This window comes from Saimiri boliviensis, chromosome 8 (assembly GCF_048565385.1).
Source record: "Saimiri boliviensis isolate mSaiBol1 chromosome 8, mSaiBol1.pri, whole genome shotgun sequence".
NCBI lineage: Eukaryota > Metazoa > Chordata > Mammalia > Primates > Cebidae > Saimiri > Saimiri boliviensis.
The window spans coordinates 26174542-26200090 of record NC_133456.1 but is presented as its reverse complement, the minus strand read 5'-3'; the positions used below and the strand labels follow the sequence as shown (position 1 = coordinate 26200090).

The window sequence follows — 25549 nt, the reverse complement described above, 5'->3', positions numbered from 1 at the left end:
CAGAGACAATGGTGAATCATATTCTGTTTATACCTCAGAAGATTAGTGATTACTATTATTAATTTCCAGAAATTAAGCTTTTTTAAATGTCAGTGTTCCTTCCTTTCTTTATCTGTGATTTTGTCTATAGCAACAATAATGTTTTTGTTAAACTGGAAAGAAACCTCAATATATGTATTCCTTTTCTGAAAATAAATAAAAATTTCAATATGCAGTCTGATCAAATTAATTAGTGGGTCATTATTCATTACAGCATTCCTTTAAAGATATGTTTCTCCAACATATTTTTGTGTTTTAATAACTACTCATTAACTTCTTTTAAAATTAATATCATAAGTGACAAAATATTATCTTAATTATGTTTATGGGGTACAGTGATGTTTTTATATATGTAAACAAGGTGAAATAATTAAATCAAGCTAATTAACATGTCCATCATCTCACTATATTTTAGAGTGAGGTAGTTGGAGTTTACTTATTTTTAGCAATTTTGGATTATTATTAAGTATAGTCACCCTAGGCTGGGCCTGGTGGCTCATGCATGTAATCCCAACACTTTGGGAAGCCAAGGTGGGCAGAATACCTGAGATCAGGAGTTCAAGACCAGCCTGGCCAACATGGTAAAACCCTGTCTCTACTAAAAATATCAAAATTAGCCAGATGTGTTAGCAGGTGCCTGTGGTCCCAGCTACTTGGGAGTCTGAGATAGGAGAATCACTTGAACTCAGGAGACAGAGGTTGCCATGAGCCGAGATTGCACACTGCACTCCAGCCTGGGCAATAGAATGAAACTCTTATCTCAAAAAAAAAAAAAAAAAAAAGTATAGTCACCCTACTGTTCAATAGAACCCACAAACTTACTCCTCCTATCTAACTGAAACTTTGTACCCCTTGACTAACATCTACTGATTTCCCATCCCCTGCCTTACATCCACTGCACCCTCAGTCTCTGGTAGTCACTATTCTACTTGCTGCTTCTATGAGTTCAAGTTAAAAATTCCATATATAAGTGAGGTCATGCAGTATTTGTCTTTCTGTTCCTGGCTTATTTCACTTAGCATATGGATGTCTTCCAGGTTGATTCATGTTGCAAATGACAAAATTTCCTGTTTTTTTTTTTTTTTTAAAGGCTGAGTAGTATTCCAATATATTTATATACCACGTTTTCTATAAAGAAATATTCATTCACTGAAGGACACTTAGGTTGATTCCATATCTTGGCTGTTGTGAATAATGCTGCAATGCCCATGCTCTGGGTGTGTGTGTGTGTGTGTGTGTGTGTGTGTGTGTGTGTGTGTGTGTATAGATAGATATGTATATATGGATATGTACCTAGACATTACTGAATCATATGGTAATTCTAATTTCACATTTTTGAGGAGCTTCCACACTGTTTCCCATTGTGTCTGTAGTAATTTACATTCCTACCAATAGTATACAAAAGTTTCCTTCTCTCCACATCTTCATCAACACTCATTAGCTTTTATCTTTTTTATAGCAGCCATTCTGATGGATGTGAGTTGGTATCTCATTGTGGTTTTTAATATGCATTTCCCCAATGTTGAGCATTTTTTCTTAAACATATTGACCATTTAAATGTGTTTTTGAGAAATGTCTGCTCAGGTCCTTTGCCTGTCTTTCAATTGAATTATTTTGTTTTTGTTTTTGTTTTTTGCTATTGATTTTGGTGTGTGAGTTCCTTACATATTTTGGATATTAACCCCTTATCAAGTACGGTTTGCAGATATTTCTCCCACACCATGTCTTGTCTCTTCACTCTGTTAAATTGTTTCCCTTGCTGTGCAAAAGTATTTTAGTTTGATACAGTTTCATTTATCTATTTTTGTTTGTGCTACCTGTGCTTTCAAGGTCATATCTAAAAAACTATTGCCTGAACCAGTGTCGTGGAGCTTTTCCCTCATGTTTTCTTCTTGTACTTTTACAGTTTCAGGTCTTGTATTTAAATCTGGAATCCATTTTGGGTATATTTTTGTATATATTGTGAAATAAGAATCCAATTGCATTCTTCTGCATCTGGAGATCCAGTTTTCCCATCACCATTTATTGAAGAGACTTTTTCCCATTTTGTTTTCTTGTCACCTTTGTCAAAAATCAGTTGGCCATAAATTAATTTCTGTTCTGTCCCAGTGATCAGTGTGTCAGTTTTTATGCCAGTTCATGCTGTTTTGATGACAATTGCTTTAATATATTTTGAAATCAGGGAATGCGATGCCTCCAGCTTTGTTAAGACTCAAGATTTTTTGACTTTTTGGGTTTTTTTAATGGTTCCATATGAATTTTAGGATAGTTTATTCTATTTATGTGAAAAATGACACTGGAATTTTGACAGGAATTATGTTTACTTTGTAGGTCATGGCCGGGTGAGGTGGCTCACGCCTGTAATCCCAGCACCTTGGGAGGCCAAGATGGGTGCATCACAAGGTCAGGAGTTCAAGACCAGCCTGGCCAATATGGTGAAAACCCCTCTCTATTGATAATACAAAAATTAGCTGGGCATGGTGGCGTGCACCTGTAGTCCCAGCTACTCAGGAGGTTAAGGCAGGAGAATAGCTTGAATCTGGGTGTTGGAGGTTACAGTGAGCTAAGATCGCACCACTGCACTCCAGCCTGAGCGACAGAGCAAGACTGTCTCAAAAAAAGAAAAAAAAATTGTAGGTCATTTTGGGTAGCATGAATATTTCAACAATATTATTTCTTCCAATCATGAGCACAGGACGTCTTTCCATTTATTTGTGCTTTTTTTTTTTTTTTTTTTCCAATTTCTTTCATCAGTGTTTCATAGTTATTAGTATACAGATTGTTCACCTCCTTGGTTAAATTTTTCACTGAAGTATTTTATTTTACTTTTTTGTTGCTGTGGTAAGTGGGATTGTTTCTTAATTTTTTTTGAGTAATTTGTTGTGAGTGTATAGAAATGTTACTGATTTTTTTATGTTGATTTTGTATCTTGCAACTTTACTGAGTTTATCAGTAAAACAGCTTTTTGGTGTTTAGGATTTTCTATGTATAAAATGGTGTCAGTAAACAGAAACAATTTCATTTCTTCCTTTCTTATTCTCTCCTATTTTTTTTTCTCTTGCCTAAGTAGTCTGGGTAAGATTTCCAGTACTGTGTTGGAAAGAAGTGGTAAGAGTGGGCCTTCTTATTTTATTCTTGATCTTAGAGGAAAAACTTTTAACTTTTCATCATTGAGTATGATTTAATGATGGGTTTGTCATATATAGCCTTTGTTGTGTTAAGGTACATTCCTTCTACATGGAATCTGTTAAGAGTTTTTTCATGAAAGAGTGTTGAAATTTATCAAGTACATTTTCTGCATCTTTTGAGATGATCATATGGTTTTAAATTCTTCATTCTGTTAATGTGGTATGTCACATCCATTGATTTTATATGTTGAACCGTCCTTGCATGTCAAGTATAAATTCCCTTTAATCATGGTGAATAATTCTTTTAAGTGTTGCTGAATTTGCTTTGTTAGTATTTTGTTGACGTTTTTGTCATCTATGTTCATCAGAGATATTGACCTGTAGTTTTTTTTTTCTTCTTGCAGTGTTCTTTTCTGGCTTTGTTATGAGAGTCATATTGGCCTTGTTCTTGGCCTTGTTCAGTGTTTTCTATGCAAAACAAGTTTGGAAAAATTCCCTCCACTTTGAATGTGTGGAAGAGTTTGAGAAGGATTGGTATTCTCAATCTTTCTTTAAATGTTGGGTAGAATTCAGCTATAAAGCCATCTGGTCCTGGGCTTGCCTTTGGTGTAAGACTTTATTAACAACATTTAGTATCCTTACTCATTATTGGTCTGCTCAGACTTTCTATTTCTTCATGATTCAATTTTGATGGTATGTATCTGTATAGGAATTTATCCATTTCTTCAGGGTTATCTAATTTGTTGGTGTATAATTGCTTATAGTAATTTCTTATGATTCATTGCATTGCTGTGTTATCAGTTGTAATATCTCTTTTTATTTCTTATTCATTTGAGTCTTCTCTCTTTTTTTCTTAGTCTACCTAAGGGTTTGTCAATTTTGTTTATTGCCCCAAAAAAAGCAATTCAGTGTTCCTGATTTTTTTCATATTGCTTTTCTAGCATTTATTTCGTTTATTTCTTGCTCTGATCTTTGGACTTAATTTGTTCTTTTTCTAGTTCCTTGAGATGTAATGTTAGATTATTTGAGAGCTTTCTTTTTTGATATATGTTTATTGCTATAAATTTCCCTCTTAGAATTTATTTTGCTGTATCCTGTAAATGTTGTCATTTTTAAAATATTTTTGTTTGTCTCAAAGTATTATTTTATTTCCTTTTTAATTTCTTCTTTGTCTCATTGGTTTTTCAGGAGCATGTTGCTTAATTTCCACATTTGTGAATTTTCCAAGATTTCTCTTGTTATTAATTCCTAGTTTTATGCCATTGGCGTTGGACAATACTTGATATGTTTCCAGTCTCCTTAAATTTGTTAAGACTTATTTTGTGGTCTAACATGATCTATCCTGGAAAATGTTCTGTGTGCACAAGAGAAGAATGTGTACTCTGTTGCTATAGGATGGAATGTTACATATATATATGTCTATGAGATCTATTTGGTCTAAACCAAGCTTGTCCAACTCATGGCCCATGAGCTGCATGTAGCCTAGGATGGGTTTGAATGTGGCCTGACTCAAATTCATTAACTTTCTCAAAACATGAGGTGTGTGTGTGTGTGTGTGTGTGTGTGTGTGTGTGTGTGTGTCTGTGTGTGTGTGTGTGTGTGTGAAATTTTAAGCTCAGCTGTCGTTAGCATTAATGTATTTTATGTGTGGCCCAAGGCAATTCTTCCAGCGTGGCCCAGGGAAGCAAAAAGATTGGACACCCCTGGTCTAAAGTGTAATTCGAGACCAGTGTTTCCTTGTTGATTTTCTATCTAAATGATCTGTACAGTGTTGAGAGTTGGGTATTGAAATCCCCCACTCAGGCTGGCTCTCCCTTCAGATCATTTAATAGTTGCTTTATTATTTAGTTGCTCTAATATTGGGTGTGTAATACTTAAAATTACAAATTGACCCCTCTATCATTATATAGTTACTTTTTTTGCTTCTTTTTACAGTTTTTGGCTTAAAAGTCTGTTTTGAGTGTAGCTACCCCTGCTCTCTTGGTTTCCTTTTGTGTGGAATATATTTTTCCATCTCTTCACTTTCAGTCTAAGTGTGTGCTTTTATCTTAAAGTGAGCCTCTTGTAAGCAGCATACAGTTTTTGATTCATTCAGCCACTCTGTCTTTTGATTAGAGAATTTACTCTATTTGCATTCAAGGTAATTATGGACAGCGAAGGACTTGCTACTGCCATTTTGTGATTTATTTCATGATTGTTTTGTAGATCCTTTCTTTCTCCCTCTGTTGTCTTCCGTTGTGGTTGATGGTTTTCTGTAATGATATGCTTTGAATCCTTTTATGTTTTGTGCAAATTCTGTAGGTTTTTGCTTTGTAGTTACCCTGAGGTTTACATAAAACATCTTAGGCTATTTTAAGCTGATAGTTAACTTTAATCACATACAAAAACTACACTTTTATTCCCTTCTTCTACATTTTATGATTTCGATTTCAACATTTACATCTTTTTCTAATTTGTATCCTGTAACTATAGGTATTTTTAATTAGTTTTGTCTTTTAACCCTCATATTAGAGATAAAATTGCTTTACATACCACCATTAAAGTACTAGAGTATTCTGAATATGATTATGTATTACTTATACCATTGAGTCTTATAATTGCATGTGTTTTATGGTGTTAATTAATGACCTTTTACTTCAGTTTGAAGAACTTGTGTTAGCAGTTCTTGTAAGATAGGCCTACTGATGTTGAATTCCCTTAGCATTTGTCTGGGAAAGTTTTTATTTCTCCCTCATTTCTGAAGGACAGTAGTTTTTCTTTTTTTTTCTTTCTTTTGAAACGGAGTTTCGCTCTTGTTGCCCAGGCTGGAGTGCAATGGCGTGATCTCGGCTCACTGCAACCTCCGTCTCCTGGGTTCAGGCAATTCTCCTGCCTCAGCCTCCTGAGTAGCTGAGATTACAGGCACATGCCACCATGCCCAGCTAATTTTTTGTATTTTTAGTAGAGACGGGGTTTCACCATGTTGACCAGGATGGTCTCGATCTCTTGACCTCGTGATCCACCCGCCTCGGCCTCCCAAAGTGTTGGGATTACAGGCTTGAGCCACCGCACCCGGCAGTAGTTTTTCTTGAGAAGTCCACTGTTAGCCATATTGCACCTCCCTAGTATGTGATATGTTTCTTGCTGCTTTGAATTTTAGCAGTTTGATTATGATATGTCTTGGTGAACTTCTCTTTGGGTTAAATTGTATTGGAGACCGCTGAGCTTCCTGTGCCTGAATGTTGGTGTCTTTCCCTAGATTTGGAGAATTTTCAGCCATTATTTTCCTAAATATGCTTTCTGGCCATTTTTTCCTCTCTTCTTCAGGCATTCCTGTTTCTCAGGCGGTATCTCATAATACCTGTAGGCTTTCTTCATTCTTTTCCATTCTTTATCTATTCGCTCTTCTGACTGGATAATTTTAAATGTCCTCTTTCAGGCTCACTGATTCTTCTGCTGATGAAGTATACTGTTCAAGCATTTTATTGAATTTTTCAGTTTAGATACTGTATTTTTTATTGCTAAGATTTCTCTTTCATTTTTAAAATTTGTTTCTTTGTCAAACTTACTTTGTTAATTGTTTTTCAAATTTCACTTGATTTTTTATATGTATTTTCTTGTAGTTCCCTGAACATTTTAAAGAGAGGATTATTCTCAATTATTTGTCTGTCATTTCATAGATCTTATTTCTTTAGTGTCCATTATTGGTGCTTTATTGCTTTCTTTTAGTAGTGTCATTTTTGTCTGATTCTTCATCATCCTTGTATCCTTGCATTGGTGTCTGTGCACTTGAAGTGGCCACCTCTTCCAGCTTTTCCAAGTGTTCTGCTCTACACCCCTCTCACTTGAGGTGAAGGGGGTAGACCTTCACTGTTTAGCCTGAGAGTCTGGATTGGCCATCGAGTAGTGACCATAGGCAGGCAGACCTTGCTGTTGGGTTCTCTGGCTGGGCTACTGCTGGTGCTTTGAGGTCAGTGAAGCTATTGGCTATACTCCATGGTTTTGTGAAACCACTGGCTGTGCTCCATCAAACAGTGAGGGCACTGACTGGGTTCTGAGATCAGGTGGAGTTGCTGGCTGGGCTCTGCAATTACCTTTGATTGGGCAGGGTTGCTGGCCATATTCCCTGGCTGAGTGCTACTACTGTTTAGAATCTATAATTGGACAGGGTTGCAGGCTTGACTTCAAGGTTGCTGGGTTTGCTGCTCAGCTACTTCGGATAGGCAGGGCTAGAGATTGCTCCACAGTATGCAGTCACAAGCTTGCCTCCCTGCCTGGGCCTGGGCAGAACCTCAGGCTGGACTCCAAAGCTGAGTGGAGTCACTGCTTAACTGCTAAGGTTGAGCAGGGCCAGTTACTGTGTTCTGCAGATATGCAGGAATGCAGGTTTGCCTCCTGGTCTCAGGAAACTATATGCACAACTGTGAAGTCAGGCAGGGTCACTAGAGCCTGGCAGGACCAGATGCTGACCTCTGAAGATTTACGCTAATGTGCACTTGCCTCTGGGTCTAGGGAAGCCATAAGCAGAGTACTGAGGCTGGGTGTTGTAACCACTTGCCCTCTCAGTTCTTATGGGACCATATGCTCTCTTCTACACTTACGTGCTAACGCATACTTGCCTCCTGGCCTAGGAAGACTTTAAGCAGAGAGCTGAGACTCTGTTTAAGGAAGGGTTGGAGAAAGCTTGGGTGTGATAGTGGTAGGGACTTGGCCCTGGCAAACCTGTCAACTGTGCTTTCTGCAAAGCAGTGCTATTGACTGGTCTTTGGTCTGCCGCTTCCATTGACAGGAATGCTGTCATTGCCAAAATCTGTGCTGTAACCGCTATGAGCCCCACCCCCTTCTTTGTTTTTTGCTAACCCTAGATGGTCTAGCCCTGTAGGAACACATGGAACGATACAAAAGTGGGCTTCCTGAGAAGCATCCCAGAATACTGGGGAGCTTAATGTTCGCCTCCAGCTTTCTTTTTCTGTGGTAGAAACTGTAGGCCCAGGGGACTCCTCTCTGTGTGGTACTTTACTAGCTTGGAAAGGGGTGACACTGTCAGAGTGAAGCTGTTCCTTTTAACCTTCTAATGCAGGTTTTCTCAGTTCTTTCATCCCAGAGAGTGTCTCAGCTCACTCCTGTGTTCTGGGATATTCATGAAGGTATACTTGTCTGTGGACAGTAACTAGTTCAATTTCTATGAGGGGGACCAGAGCCAGGAAACTCTTATTCCACCTTCTTGCTGGAGGTTTTTAAGACTTATTAAAAGAGATGTTACTCCTCATAACCTTGAAAGAAGTTTTTAAAAATAGAAAGGTATTAGAAGAAGTAGTAGGAACCATTGCCATTTGAAGAATAATTAGAAGTCACAATACAGAATGTTTAAGAGGACAGTATAAGCCAAGTTGGAAAAAATTTGCTTTTGCTTTTGTAGGAGAGAATCATTCATCCTATATATAGAGATATCATCACTGCTGACTGTTTAGTATAGAGATTTCTTTTTAGCATTTTATGTTTATATGTGTGACTACTTTAAAAAAAATTAATGAGTCTAGGTTATTTATGGCCTGCTCTTAACCTGATGTAGTGAATATTTCCCATCAATAAATATTCTTTACAACGTGACTATAATTAAAGGCCATGATGCAGTTATACCATAACTTACCTGAACCAGCTCACTTTTTGAAGATAAAGATATATATGTCCATCTATTTTATCTTATAAATAATATCTTTATAATATATATCTTTGGGTACACCCTCTGTGTAGATCAGTAGGATATTTTGATAAGTATAAATTGGAGGGCCACAGAGTGTGAGATACACAAATCTTTAAGGCTTTTGAAATGCATTGCCAGTTTGCTCTCCAGAGGAGATATACCACTGTACACTCCCACCAGTACTACCTGCCTCTCCAGGCTTCTCATATTATTCTTATTTTACTGTGTTAATTTGATTTTTAAAAACTATATTTTTAAATTTTGAATTTATTTGATTCAAAGTTGAACTCTTAAAGTTTGCTTATTGGCTAGTGGTATTTTTTTTTTGTTACTTGTTGATGTACATTGTATCTTTGTTTAAATTGGTTTTTGGGTTTTTTTGGTTATTTGTTTGGTTGGTTGGTTCTTTAAGACTGAGTCTCACTCTGTTGCCTAGCCTGGTGTATAGTAGAGCAATCTTGGCTTGCTGTAACCTCTGCCTCCTGGGTTCAAGCAATTCTCATGCCTCAGCCTCCCAAGTAGCTGGGGTCACAGGCATGTGTCACTACGCCCAGCTAATTTTTGTAATTTTTAGTAGAGATGGGGTTTCACCATATTGGCCAGGCTGGTCTCAAACTTTTGACCTCAAGTGATCTGCCTGCTGTGACCTCCCAAAGTGCTGGGATTACAGGCATGAGCCCATGCCCCACCCTTTTTGATTTTTGAAACCATATATGAGTCAATTTAAATAGACTAAAGTCTTAGTATAAAATGGCTTTAATAGGACTACTAATAAAGGCTGCCATCAAATAAGCACCCACTTTGACTGAAACTGCACTAAGTACTTTACCTTTATACCTTACTATTTTATTTTATTTAATCTTCACTGTAGTTCAGAAGTATCTTCATTTTCCATTTGAGGGGCTTGAGATTCAGAAAGGTTAAATGACTTGCCCAGGATCACAGCTAATTATGGCACTGGGATTTATTTGATTCCATTTCTAACTTCAAACCTGTGTAGTTTTCCTTATACACCTTTCTGGTACCTAGCTATTGCTTATACCTATTCTGCCTATGCTTTTTTTCTAGTATTGTGTCCCTCCCATACACACATACATACATATATATGTAAAATGAAGGAAAATAATTTCTAACAGAATCTGTAACAAATGAATAGTGTATTTCCCTTTGTATCTTAGCCTACTTTTTTTTTTTTTTTTTTTTGAGACGGAGTTTCGGTCTTGTTACCCAAGCTGGAGTGCAATGGCGCAATCTTGGCTCACCGCAACCTCCACCTCCTGGGTTCAGGTAATTCTCCTGCCTCAGCCTCCCGAGTAGCTGGGATTACAGGCACGCACCACCATGCCCACCTAATTTTTTTTGTATTTTTAGTAGAGACGGGGTTTCACCATGTTGACCAGGATGGTCTCGATCTCTTGACCTCGTGAGCCACCCGCCTCGGCCTCCCAAAGTGCTGGGATTACAGGCTTGAGCCACCGCGCCCGGCCTATCTTAGCCTACTTTTATGAGGCCAGTTTTTTTTGTCTAGGGCTCAATTCGTAGTGCTGCTCAAGAATAATCCATCTCGGCTGGGCACAGTGGTGCATGCCTATAATCCCAGCACTTTGGAAGGCCAAGGTAGGCAGATCACTTGAGGCCAGGAGTTTAAGACCAACCTGGCCAACATGGTGAAATGCTGTTTCTACTAAAAATGGAAAAATTAACCAGGCCTGATGGCGCACACCTGTAATCCTAGCTACTTGGGAGGCTGAGGTGAGAGAATTGCTTGAACCTGGATTGCTTGAACCAGGCAGAGGTTACAGTGAGCTGTGATCATGCCAGTACACTCCAGCCTGGGTGACAGAATGAGACTCTGTCTCAATTAAAAAAAAAAGACAGTCTCCATACCTTAAAAAATTCTGAATCTCTATTTTTAAACATAGTAATAGATTTGATATAGACCAAGGCATTTTATCATTTTTATTTTAATTAGCATATGCTCTTGCCATAGCATATTCTGTGATTTTTTTGTTTCTAGTCACTTGTTTTCATATTGAGAACCAGGCACTTCTTTCAAATCCTCTTTTTTTTTTTTTTTTTTTTTTTTAAAATGGAGCTATAGATAAGTGAATTAAAGAAACAGGTAAAAAATAATAATTAGTGTTCTAAATTCTTCTTGACAGAACTTTACAGACTAGCATGGCAAAGCTTCTCTCTGATCTTAGTGCGGACAGTGCTCGCTGCAAGCCTGGGAATAACCTTACCAAATCACTCTTGAACATTCATGATAAACAACTTCAACATGACCCAGCTCCTGCTCACACCTCCATAATGAGCTATCTAAATAAGTTAGAAACAAATCACAGTTTTATATATTCAGAGTCACTTTCTACAATTAAAAATGAGGCAACCATAGAGTCAGACAAACCATATGAAAATATTCTGCCCTCCAGAGGCCCTCAACATAGTAACACTAGGGACATGGAGGAAGTATCTGCACCCGGAATTATTTCTGCTCTTTCAAAACAGGATTCTGATGAAGGGAGCGAAACTATGGCTTTATTAGAAAATGAGCATAATTTGGATAGTACAATATACATTCCTTTTGCTAGAAGCACTTCTGAAAATAAATCATCACTATGTAAGAGGCTGTCCCCTCAGCCACAAATAAGAGCCGCTATAACACAGCTAGTCAGCAACAGTGGACTTGCTGTCTCTGGAAAAGAAGATAAACTGTGTACATCTGTAGCCTGTTCCTCTTCCACAAAGGAAGCAGAAGATGTGCCTGAAAAGCTTTCCAGAACATCTGATATGAAGGACATACAGCTCCTCAAGAAAATAAAGGAAGCAATTCGTAAGATCCCTGCTGCCACTGAGGATACAGAGGAACAAACTGCATGTCCTGGCCCATCAGGTTGTCTTAGCAACAGCATTCAAGTGCAGGACAGTACTGTCTGTGATGGTAGTGTTTTCACTTCTGACTTGATGTCTGACTGGAGCATCTCTTCATTTTCAACATTCACTTCTCGTGATGAACAAGACTTCAGGAATGGCCTTGCGGCATTAGATGCCAACATAGCTAGACTCCAGAAGTCCTTAAGGACTGGTCTTCTGGAGAAATGAAATCAGAAGAAAATTCATCAAGTGCTTTTTTTAAAACTAGAAGTTGGCCTTATTGAATGTGTATCTTTCTTTAGTGAAATGATGTTTTTATATTATTAATTATATGTGAAGTAATTGTACAAGTAATAAATGTATTATTGAGATATATTGACACTGAGGAGCTTATAAAAACAAGTCATCTTAAGAAGTTGACAATTGCTACAAGAAGCAAGTTTTAGATAACTAGGAAATTATTGTAAGTAATGTTTTATTTCAGTACTCGGCATTTAGAGTTCTTTTATTAAGATGTACCTTCTGGATTAAGGGTACGGGTTCAAAGAGTTCTGTGGTTGTCCTAAAAGATAATGGGAAAAGAATCTCTGGATGTAATTTTTCTATTCAAACTAGAATTTTTTGGTTTGTTTGTTTCAGTGTACTTTTTTTTTTTTTAATAGCAATGTGTTTTTATATGGAATGCTGTGTGCTACAGGCTAGTGTTGTTGGTGACATATATAATAAACATTTATTTAAATAGAAAAGTTACCAGTATCTACACCTCTTAAAAAAACATTGATACATCATAGAACATGAACAACTAAAAAAAACAAAAATTAAAAAAAAAATTGAAAGGTCTAAAAAAATGTTTAGATAACATCCTAAGTTAACATATGACTTTTTAAAACTTGGGCACTTTTATTTGTTTTTATCCCAAATGCCTTTAAGGCCTTTAAAGAATAGTCAGACTGATAAAGAAGTGCTCACAGATAAGCTATAGTTTGGGAAATTTGTTTTCTTTTAAATAAGAGATGTTCATTTTTGTCCTTTTATTTGAACATGATGGAATTTGTAAATGTTGGCATTGATTGTAATTCTTCCTTTTAGAACAATTTTTTTCCCCCAGCTTGTTAGCTGAGAATATTCTCTATTCTATAAATAATGTGAAGTAGGTTGGTCTCTCTGCTTCTCTGTACCAGGAATCCTTAACTCAGTATCACCTCCCTCCATGTAAGCAGCACATTTTAACTCTTAGGAAGCTGAATGTTACGTTATCACTAATACTTTGTACAGGTCACCAGCCTAGTCTAATTTTCTTCAGTACGTGGACAGCTTCATCTTTAAAGAGTGTTGTAGTCCCAGAACCACCTTGTTGTTGTTGTTTTTTTTTTTTTAGGTGTTAGTGCTCTCGTCTTTGAAGAATCCAGCTATACTCTCTTTGATATGTTCAGATTTTCCAGATAGAGATTTAGGTCTAAAACTTTATTCAATGAATTCTAAACCATTCATTGCAAGAGTCCATTAGCATTTTGAATTTTCTTCAGTGTTCATGAATTAATTTATTGGCATCTTATTTGGAGATAATAGGCCACAACTCTTTAACAAATAAGTTCAGAAATATAGCCGGGCGCGGAGGCTCAAGCCTGTAATCCCAGCACTTTGGGAGGCCGAGGCAGGTAGATCACGAGGTCAAGAGATCGAGACCATCCTGATCAACATGGTGAAACCCCGTCTCTACTAAAAATACAAAAAAATTAGCTGGGCATGGTGGCACGTGCCTGTAATCCCAGCTACTCAGGAGGCTGAAGCAGGAGAATTGCCTGAACCCAGGAGGCGGAGGTTGCGGTGAGCCGAGATTGTGCCATTGCACTCCAGCCTGGGTAACAAGAGCGAAACTCCGTCTCAAAAAAAAAAAAAAAATATATATATATATATATAAAATAATAAAATGGGGAAGAAAATTATGTCATCTGTCTAATCCCAAATGTTTAACTGTTATTCATATGCAAAAGTAAAATCTTAAGATTATATGGTAATACAATAAGATAGTCCCATTTGGCCCTTGACATAGAAAAGGCATCCTTATATGTAAAGGAAATTTTCAACCACTTGTGGGTTCAATTAATTAGTGGCTAATAATTTAATTGAGAAACAAATGAGACTAGAAATTCCTTCAGGCACCTTCAGCAGAAACTTACTATTTATTTGATATCAGACATGCATATGACTTGAAATAGGAATATGAAATAATTTGGTTAAGTTTCAAGATGCAGCCGGGTGCGGTGGCTCAAGCCTGTAATCCCAGCACTTTGGGAGGCCGAGGCGGGTGGATCACGAGGTTGAGAGATCGAGACCATCCTGGTCAACATGGTGAAACCCCGTCTCTACTAAAAGTGCAAAAAATTAGTTGGGCATGGTGGCACGTGCCTGTAATCCCAGCTACTCAGGAGGCTGAGGCAGGAGAATTGCCTGAGCCCAGGAGGAGGAGGTTGCGGTGAGCCGAGATTGCGCCATTGCACTCCAGCCTGGGTAACAAGAACGAAACTCCGTCTCAAAAAAAAAAAAAAAAAAAATTTCAAGATGCAAAATGGCCCTAGCAAAATTGGTGAAATAGATAGTGAGGTTTTTGTTTTTTTTTTAATTGCATTTTAGGTTTTGGGGTACATGTGAAGAACATGCAAGATTGTTGCATAGGTACACACATGGCAGTGTGATTTGCTGCCTTCCTCCCCATCACCTATATCTATTATTTCTCTCAATGCTATCTCTCCCCAACTCCTCACCCCCCGTCCCTCCCCTAATTTCCCCCAACAGACCCCAGTGTGTGATGCTCCCCTCCCTGTGCCCATGTGTTCTTATTGTTCAACACCCACCTATGAGTGAGAACATGCAGTGTTTGATTTTCTGCTCTTGTGTCAGTTTGCTGAGAATGATGGTTTCCAGGTTCATCCATGTCCCTACAAAGGACACAAACTCATTGGTTTTTACGGCTGCATAGTATTCCATGGTGTATATGTGCCACATTTTCCCTGTCCAGTCTATCATCGATGGGCATTTGGGTTGGTTCCAGGTCTTTGCTATTATGAACAGTGCTGCAATGAACATTCGTATGCATGTGTCCTTATAGTACAATGATTTATAATCTTTTGGATATATACCCAGTAATGGCATTGCTGGGTCAAATGGAATTACTATTTCTAGGTCCTTGAAGAATTGCCACCCTGTATTCCACAATGGTTGAACTAATTGACGCTCCCACCAACAGTGTAAAAGTGTTCCTATTTCTCCACATCCTCTGCAGCATCTATTGTCTCCAGATTTTTTAGTGATCGCCATTCGAACTGGCGTGAGATGGTATCTCAATGTAGTTCTGATTTGCATTTCTCTAATGACCAGTGATGCTGAGCATTTTTTCATATGTTTGTTGGCCTCATTTATGTCTTCTTTCATGAAGTGTCTGTTCATATCCTTTGCCCACTTTCGAATGGGCTTATTTGTTGTTTTCTTGTAAATATGTTTTTGTTCTTTGTAGATTCTGAATATCAGCCCTTTGTCAGATGGATAAATTGCAAAAATTTTTTCCCATTCTGTTGGTTGCCGATTCACTCTAATGACTGTTTCTTTTGCTCTGCAGAAGCTGTGGAGTTTGATTAGGTCCTCCCATTTGTCTATTTTGGCTTTTGTTGCCAATGCTTTTGGTGTTTTGGTCATGAAGTCCTTGCCTATGCCTATGTCCTGAATGGTTTTGCCTAGATTTTCTTCTAGAGTTTTTATGGTGTTAGGTCTTATGTTTAAGTCTTTAATCCATCTGGAGTTAATTTTAGTGTAAGGTGTCAGGAGGAGTCCAGGTTCTGCTTTCTGCACATGGCTAGCCAGTTTTCTCAACACCATTTATTAAATGGGGAATCCTTTCCCCATTGTTGTTTTTGTCAGGTTTGTTGAAGATCAGATGGTTGTAGATATGTTGTGTTGCCTCCGAGGCCTCTGTTGTGTTCCATTGGTCTATATCTCTGTTTTGGTACCAGTACCATGCTGCTTTGATTACTATAGCCTTGTAGTATAGTTTGAAGTCCAGTAGTGTGATGCCTCCCTCTTTGTTCTTTTTGCTTAGAATTGACGTGGCTATGCGGGCTCTCTATTGGTTCCATATGAAGTTTAAGGTGTTTTTTTTCCAGTTCTCTGAAGAAGGTCATTGGTAGCTTGATGGGGATAGCATTGAATCTATAAATTACTTTGGGCAGTATGGCCATTTTCACAATATTGATTCTTCCTAACCATGAACATGGAATGTTTCTCCATCTGTTTGTGTCCTCTCTTATTTCATTGAGCAGTGGTTTGTAGTTCTCCTTGAAGAGGTCCTTTAAGTTCCTTGTTAGTTGTATTCCTAGGTATTTTATTCTCTTCATAGCAATTGTGAATGGCAGTTTGTTCTTGATTTGGCTCTCTTTAAGTCTGTTATTGGTGTATAGGAATGCTTGTGATTTTTGCACGTTGATTTTGTATCCTGAGACTTTGCTGAAGTTGCTTATCAGTTTCAGGAGATTTTGGGCTGAGACGATGGGGTCTTCTAGATATACGATCATGTCGTCTGCAAATAGAGACAATTTGACTTCCTCCTTTCCTATTTGAATACCCTTTATTTCTTTTTCTAGCCTGATTGCTCTGGCTAGAACTTCCAATACAATATTGAATAGGAGTGATGAGAGAGGGCATCCTCGTCCAGTGGCAGATTTCAAAGGGAATGCTTCCAGTTTTGCCCATTCAGCATGATATTGGCTCTGGGTTTGTCGTAAATAGCTTTTATTATTTTGAGATAGGTTCCATCAATGCCTAGTTTATTGAGGCTTTTTGGCATAAAGGCTGTTGAATTTTGTCAAAGGCCGCCTCTGCATCAATTGAGATAATCATGTGTTTTTTGTCTTTGGTTCTGTTTATGTGGTGAATTAATTTTATAGACTTGTGTATGTTGAACCAGCCTTGCATCCCTGTAATGAAGCCTACTTGATCATGGTGGATATGCTTTTGATGTACTGTTGCAATCGGTTTGCCAGTATTTTATTGAAGATTTTTGCATTTATATTCATCATGGATCTTGGCTTGTAGTTTTCTTTTCTTGCTGAGTCTCTGCCGGGTTTTGGTATCAGAATGATGTTTGTCTCATAAAATGATTTGGGAAGGATTCCCTCTTTTTGGATTGCTTGGAATAGTTTCAGAAGGAATGGTACCAGCTCCTCTTTGTATGTCTGGTAGAATTCTGCTGTGAACCCGTCTGGACTTGGGGTTTTTTGAGTGGTAGGCTCTTAATTGCTGCATCAACTTCATACCTTGTTATTGGTCTATTCAGGGTTTCAACTTCTTCCTGGTTTAGGCTTGGGAGGATGCAAGTATCCAGGAATTTATCAATTTCTTCCAGGTTTACTAGTGTATGTGCATAGAGTTGTTTGTAATAATCTCTGATGATGGTTTGTATTTCTGTGGAATCTGTGGTGATATATCCTTTATCATTTTTTATGCATTTATTTGATTATTCTCTCTTTTCTTTTGTATTAATCTGGCTAGTGGTCTATTTTGTTGATCTCTTCGAAAAACCAGCTCCTGGATTAATTGATTTTTCAAGGGTTTTTTGTGTCTCTATCTCCTTCAGTTCTGCTCTTATCTTAGTTATTTCTTATCTTCCACTAGGTTTTGAGTTTTTTTGATCTTGCTCCTGTAGCTCTTTCAATTTTGATGATAGGGTGTTGATTTTAGATCTTTCCATGCCTTTCATGTGGGCATTTATTGCTATATATTTTCCTTTAGATACTGCTTTAAATGTGACCGAGAGATTGTGGTACATGTGTCTTCGTTCTCTTTGGTTTCAAAGAACATCTTTATTTCTGCCTTCATTTCATTGTTTAGCCAGTCAACATTCAAGAGCCAGTTGTTCAGTTTCCATGAAGCTGTGCGGTTCTGAGTTAGTTTCTGAATTCTGAGTTCTAACTTGATTGCAATGTAGTCTGAGAGACTGTTTGTTATGATTTCCATTCTTTTGTACTTGCTAAGGAGTGATTTACTTCCAATTATGTGGTCAATTTTAGAGTAGTTGTGATGTGGTGCTGAGAAGAATGTATATTCTGTGGATTTTGGAGTAGAGAGTTCTGTAAATGTCTATTAGGTTTGCTTGTTCTGGGTCTGAGGTGAAGTCCTGGATATCCTTGTCAATTTTTTGTCTGGTTGATCTGTCTAATATTGACAATGGGGTGTTAAAGTCTCCCACTATTATTGTGTGGGAGTCTAAGTCTCTTTGGAAGTCATTAAGGACTTGCTTTCTGTAACTGGGTGCTCCTGTATTGGGTGCATATATATTTAGGATCATTAGCTCTTCTTGTTGCATTGACCCTTTTACCATTATGTAATGTCCTTCTTTGTCTCTTTTGATCTTTTTTTTTTTTTTTTTTTTTTTGAGAAGGAGTTTCGCTCTTGTTAACCAGGCTGGAGTGCAATGGCGCGATCTCGGCTCACCGCAACCTCCGACTCCTGGGTTCAGGCAATTCTCCTGCTTCAGCCTCTTGAGTGGCTGGGATTACAGGCACGCGCCACCATGCCCAGCTAATTTTTTGTATTTTTAGTAGAGACGGGGTTTCACCATGTTGACCAGGATGGTCTGGATCTCTTGACCTCGTGATCCACCCGCCTCGGCCTCCCAAAGTGCTGAGATTACAGGCTTGAGCCACCGCGCCCGGCCAATCTTTGTTAGTTTAACGTCTATTTTATCAGAGATGAGAATTGCAACTCCTGCTTTTTTTTTGCTCTCCATTTGCTTGGTAAATCTTCCTCCATCCCTATGTTTTGAGCCTTTGTGTATCCTTGCATGTGAGATGGGTTTCCTGAATATAGCACACTGATGGGTTTGGCTTTTTATCCAATTTGCCAGTCTATGTCTTTTGATTGGGGTGTTTAGCCTATTTACATTTAGGGTTAATATTGTTACGTGTGAATTTGGTCCTGCCATTTTGATGCTAGCTGGCTGTTTTGCCCGTTAGTTGATGCAGTTTCTTCATTGTGTCGATGCTCTTTACTATTTGGTATGTTTTTGGAGTGGCTGATACTGGTTGTTCCTTTTTAGGTTTAGTGCTGCTTTCAGAAGCTCTTGTAAAGCAGGCCTGGTGGTGATGAAATATCTGAGTAATTGCTTGTTTGTAAAGGATTTTATTTCTTCACGTTTGAAATTTAGTTTGGCTTGATATGAAATTCTGGGTTGAAAGTTCTTTTCTTTAAGGATGTTGAATATTGGCCCCCACTCTCTTCTGGCTTGCAGGGTTTCTGCTGAGAGATCTGCTGTGAGTCTGATGGGCTTCTCTTTGTGGGTAACCCGACCTTTCTCTCTGGCTACCCTTAGCATTTTCTCCTTCGTTTCAACGCTGGCGAATCTGACGATTAGGTTCCTTGGGTTTGGTCTTCTTGAGGAATATCTTTGTGGTGGTCTCTGTATTTCCTGGATTGAATATTGGCCTGCCTTGCTAGGTTGGGGAAGTTTTCCCGTATGATATCATGAAGAGTATTTTCCACTTTGGATTCATTCTCTCCATCACTTTCAGGTACATCTATCAAATGTAGGTTAGGTCTTTTCACATAGTCCCATATTTTTTGGAGACTTTGTTCATTCCTTTTAAACCTTTTTTTCTCTAATTTTGCGTTCTTGTTTTATTTCATTGAGTTGATCTTCGACCTCTGATATCCTTTCTTCTGCTTGGTCAATTCGGCTGTTGAAACTTGTGTATGCTTTGCAAAGTTCTCGTTTTGTGTTTTTCAGCTCCATTAATCACTTATATTCCTCTCTTAAGTTGTTTATTCTCAATAGCATTTCATCAAATCTTTTTTTAAGGTTCTTAGTTTCTTTGCATTGGGTTAGAACATGTTCTTTTAGCTCAGCGAAGTTTCTTATTACCCACCTTCTGAAGCCTGATTCTGTCAATTCATCACACTCATTCTCCATCCAGCCTTGTTCCCTTGCTGTTGAGGAGTTGTGATCCCTTGTAGGAGGAGAGGCATTCTGGTTTTGGGTGTTTTCATCCTTTTTGCGCTGGTTTCTTTCCGTCTTTGTGGATTTATCCACCTGTTGTCTTTGTAGTTGTTGACTTTCAGATTGGGTCTGTGAGTGGACGACCAGTTTGTTGATGATGAAGTTATTTCTTTCTGTTTGTTAGTTTTCCTTCTAACAGTCAGGCCCCTCTGCTGTAGGACTGCTGAGGTCCAGTCCAGGCCCTGCTTGCCTGGGGATCACCTGCAGCAGCTGCAGAACAGTAAGGGTTGCTGCCAGTTTCTTCTTCTGCTATCTTTGTCCCTGAAGGATACCCATGTGATGTCAATCTGAGCTCTCCTTTATGAGGTGACTTTTTGGATATACGGGGTCAAGGAGCTACTTTAGGAGAGTCTGTCCTTTATAGAAGCTCAAGTGCTGAGCTGTGAGCTCCATTGTTTATTCAGAGTTGCTGGGCAGGTATGTTTAAATCTGTTGCAGCAGAACTCATAAACCACCCCCTTTTTTTTTCCATAGGTGCTCTGTCCCTGGGAGTTAGGGCTTTATTTATGAGTTTCTGTTGTGCTGCTGCCTTTTTTCAGGGCTGCCCTGCCCAGCAAGGAGGCAGCCTAGTCAGTCTCTGCCTGCAGAGGCCTTGCTGAGCTGTTGTGGGCTCTGCCCAGCTGCCATGTGAACTTCCCTGCCGTCCTGTTTATACGGGTGTAGTTAAAACTGCCTCAGTTAGCTGGGCATGGTGGTGCATGCCTGTAATCCCAGCTACTCAGGAGGCTGAGGAAGGAGAATTGCCTGAACCCAGGAGGCGGAGGTTGCAGTGAGCCGAGATCGCGCCATTGCACTCTAGCCTGGGTAACAAGCGAAACTCCGTCTCAAAAAATAATAATAATAATAAATTAATTAATTGCCGGGCGCGGTGCCTCAAGCCTGTAATCCCAGCACTTTGGGAGGCCGAGGCGGGTGGATCACAGAGGTCAAGAGATTGAGACCATCCTGGTCAACATGGTGAAACCCCATCTCTACTAAAAATACAAAAAAATTAGCTGGGCATGGTGGCACGTGCCTGTAATCCCAGCTACTTGGGAGGCTGAGGCAGGAGAATTGCCTGAACCCAGGAGGCGGAGGTTGTGGTGAGCCGAGATCGCGCCATTGCACTCCAGCCTGGGTAACAAGCGAAACTCTGTCTCAAAAATAAATAAATAAAAAATAAAAATTTGGCCGGGCACATTGGCTCATGGCTGTTAATCCCAGCACTTTGGGAGGCTAAGGTGGGCAGATCAGTTCGGCCCAGGAGTTCCAGACCAGCTTGGACAGCATGATGAAACCCTATCTCTACGAAAAAAATACAAAACATTAGCTGTGTATGGTGGCACATGCCTGAAGCCCCAGCTACTCAAGAGACTGAGGTGAAAGGATCAGTTGAGTTTGGGAGGTAGAGGCTGCAAGTAGAGGCTGCAGTGAGCCATGATGGTGCACAGCCTGGGTGACAGAATGAGACCCTGTCCCAAATAAATAAGAACTCATTCAAGTTAGCTTTGTTAGTATTGTAACTGTCCTCAGACATGAAATAATATTCCATCTTTATTTTGATTGAACATATTTTGTTCCTATCCCTCCCCACCACATGACAAATGCCAGTTAATGTGTTTAACTCCAAACAAAGTTACTTGAAGGGCACAAAAGTTATTTGTCCTACCATCTGTGACATTAAGTAATTGGGGAAGAAACATGATAACCAAATGAAGAAAGGTTAAAAAAAAAAAATACTGATGTTGCTCTAGGTTTAAACCTGATTTCATTACTGATGAATAGGTAGTATAAAATAAACAGGCTTTGTTTGGGGTTTTTTTCTAATTAAAAAAAAAAAAAAAAAAAAAAAAAAACTACCTCAGCAATGGCAGCCCACCTCTGTAATGGCGGACTCTCTCTTTAATGGCAGGCTGCCTCAGCAATGGCAGACTACCTCCATAGTGGTGGAGTGCCTCGGTAATGGCTGACGCCCCTCTCCCACAGAGCTGGACTGTCCCAGGTTCAGCTGTGCTTGCTGTGAAACTCTCAATCCAGAGCATTTCAGATTGCTGTTTTTTAGTGGGGGGTGGGACCAGCTGAGCCTGATCACCTGGCTCCCTGCCTCAGAGCCTTTTTTTTTTTTCCCCTTTTTTAGTCGAACATTCAACTGTCTCCCAGGTGTTCCAGTCATCTGTTGAAAGGGCGCTGGGATCTGTGTGATTTCCCATGCGGTGACCCACTGAGTCAGCTGAAACAGCTGCACTGAGATCGTGGAGCTTTTTTGCCTGGGAATTTCCTGGCCTGGCTCCCTGTTTTAGTCCCTTTTTTAATCAGGTGAATGGGTGACTTTGTCCCCTGGAGCTCCATTTGCCAGCCTAAACAGCACCTAGACCTGTGTATTTTGTATGGAGAACTGTTGTGCTGGGCCTCTGGCCAAAACAGCTGTGCTGGTGACCCATGGGGCTTTTCCGCCTGGGAATCTCCTGGTCTGTGGGCAATAAAAATATATCTGGAAATGTGGAGTCCATTTACCCTCCACACTTTCACTGGGAGCTGCAATCCTGAGCTGCTCCTAATCAGCCATCTTGAATCCGTTTGTGTTTCTGATTCTAATCAGAGGTGGAACAGTTTCAGTGCAGCTTATAGGTTCACGTTAGTGATGAACTTGGGTGGAGATGGTGACACAGCTTGTTCTCTCCTCCTAGGCTCTCAGTGCATCCAAGATCCTGAGCTCCCAGGGGCCTGGCCATCCCGCCCCAAGCCCTGCCTTGGGCTGAGCTGGTCACCTTTGCATGTCCCGGGCTGCTGGCCTGCCTGTCCTCTGCAGTGCACAGGTATGCATGTGTGCGCATACATATATGTACCACACACATACCATGCCCACCTCACACACACCATACACACCACACAAACATATCTACCCACCTCACACACCACACACTACATATATACCATGCCCGCCTCACACACCCCACACACATACCATGCCCAACTCACACCACACCCATACCCCATACACACCATACACAACACACATATACCCACCTCATGCTTCATACACTATGTTATATGCCATGCCATGCCCAGCTCACACACCCCACATGTTGAATTTGTATGGATACACCATATATACCACACACTATAACCACCTCACGTGTGTGCACATACGTACACATACCACACACATACCAATCCCACCTCACACACACCACACACATACACAATACACACCATACACAACACACCTACACCCACCTCACACACCATACACTACGTTATACACCATGCCCACCTCACATACCCCGCACATTGAATTTGTATGGATACTCCGCATATACCACACACATACTATAACCACCTCACACAGAGCACACATATATCATACCCGTCTGACACACCAGGAACATATCACATCCACCTCACACCACACATGCACCCCATACATACCACACACAACACATATACAGACACCTCACACACCACATAACACTTATAAACCATGTCCACCTCACACACCCCACACTTTTAACCCATATACACCACACGTCATTCCCACCTCATACACATTCCCCATACTCATATCATACCCACCTCACATACCCCATACATGCCACACACAACACACATACCCACCTCACACACCACATATATACCATGCCTACTTCACATATACCACACACTTAACCCATAGATACCACACACAGCATGCATACTGTGCCCACCTCACACACACCATACCCACCTCACACACACCATACATATATCATACCCACCTCATACACCACACATGTATCATACCCACTTCACACACATACCCCATACATGCCACACACAACACATACACATCTCACCACATATATACCATGCGTACCTCACACATACCACACACTTAACCCATAGACACCACACACAGCATGCATAACATGTCCACCTCACACACACCATACACATATACCCACCTCACACACTGCACACACTTAACTCATATACACCACACACATATTATATCCCCCTCACACTACATCTATACAATGCCCACCTCACACTCACCACACACTTAACCATATTACAACACAAAGCACACACGTCATATGCACACCACACATATTACACCCACCTCACACTCACATCCCATACACAGCACATGCATATCATACCTACCTCATACACACCATATACATAACATAACCACCTCACACCACACACCACATATACACCATGCCCACCTCACACACCCCACACATTTAACGCATATATACCATACACACATAATTCCCACCTCACACACATATCCCATACATGCCACACACAACATACATACCCACCTCACACACCACACACTTACCCATATATAGCACGCATACCACACACACATCATACCCACCTCACACACAGCACACACTTAGCCCACATACACTATACATAACCACACGCATGTCATACTCACCTCACACACAGTACACACATATTGTACCCACCTTTCACACACCAGACTTAACCCATATACACTACATACACAACACACACCTACCATATCTTACGCACCCCACACACCCTATATACACCACACAGACACCACACACATATATCCATCTCACACACCACACACCATATATATGCCCTGCCCACCTCACACACCACACACTTAACCCATATATACCACACAGATCATAGCCAACTCACACACACCACACACTTAACGCATATACACCACACACATCATACTCACCTCACCACACCACACACATATTATACCCACCTCACACATACCCCATACACACTACATGCATATCATAACCACTGCACACTCGCCCCATAAATACCATGCCCACCTTATACACACCATGCACTTAACCCATATACAGCAGACACCACATACATATTATGCCTACTTCACACACACCACACACTTCATACCACATATACACCATGCCCACCTCACACACCACACACATTGAACCCGTATATACCACCCTCACCACACGCATACCCCATACACACCACATGCATATAACCCTCACACACACTATGTATATACCATGCCCACCTCACACACACCATGCACTTAACCTATATACACCAGACACCACACACATTAAACTCACATCACAGGTACCACACATACCTCTTATACAGCACATATATATTATGTTCACTTCACAAACATAATACATTTTCTACACATCATGCACTCTTCACTCATACCACACACTGCACACATACACCACACACACCTTATATACACACAACACACATAGCACACTCACCACATAATACCATACATACACCATATACATTTCACACACACCACACACATTTCATACACAACACACAAACACTTCATAAGTACCACATACACAGCACACCATACTCTACATACGTATTACATCACCTGTACCACACACCACATTCCACACACTATATACAACATATATACCCACCTCACACAGCACACACTACATATATATCGTGCCCACCTCACTCACCCCACACACTTAACCAATATACAGCACACACACAGCACACACAAACCCATATACACTATACATACCACACCCATGTCATACTCACCTCACTACATAAACCATGCCCACCTCACACACACCACACCCATACCCCATACACACCATACACAGTATACATATACCCACCTCACACACCATACACTACATTATACACCATGCCCACCTCACACACCCCACACACTTAACCCATATGCAGCACACACACCAAACACATACCATGCCCACCTCACACACACCAGGAGGAGGAAAACTGTGCAGGCCCTGAGGCCCCAGATGGAGCGTTACAATCAGTGCT

General features: G+C 40.0%; 1 protein-coding gene across 7 annotated transcripts in view; it reads left to right on the top strand.

Moving 5' to 3' along the window:
• LOC101031443 (coiled-coil domain-containing protein 14) overlaps positions 1–25549 on the top strand; it is a 61836-nt gene that overhangs the window by 33353 nt on the left and 2934 nt on the right. For 4 of the 7 annotated variants that reach the window (XM_039477354.2, XM_039477357.2, XM_074404190.1 and 1 more), the window contains one exon: positions 11013–14204. In XM_039477354.2, the coding sequence (XP_039333288.1) occupies positions 11013–11952 (940 nt within the window). In that variant the 3' untranslated portion in view covers positions 11953–14204. Of the gene's footprint in view, positions 1–3; positions 10048–11012; positions 14205–22434; positions 22564–25549 lie in introns of those variants that run through there. The other 3 variants (XR_012518764.1, XR_012518763.1, XM_074404192.1) reach the window with 2 other exon arrangements.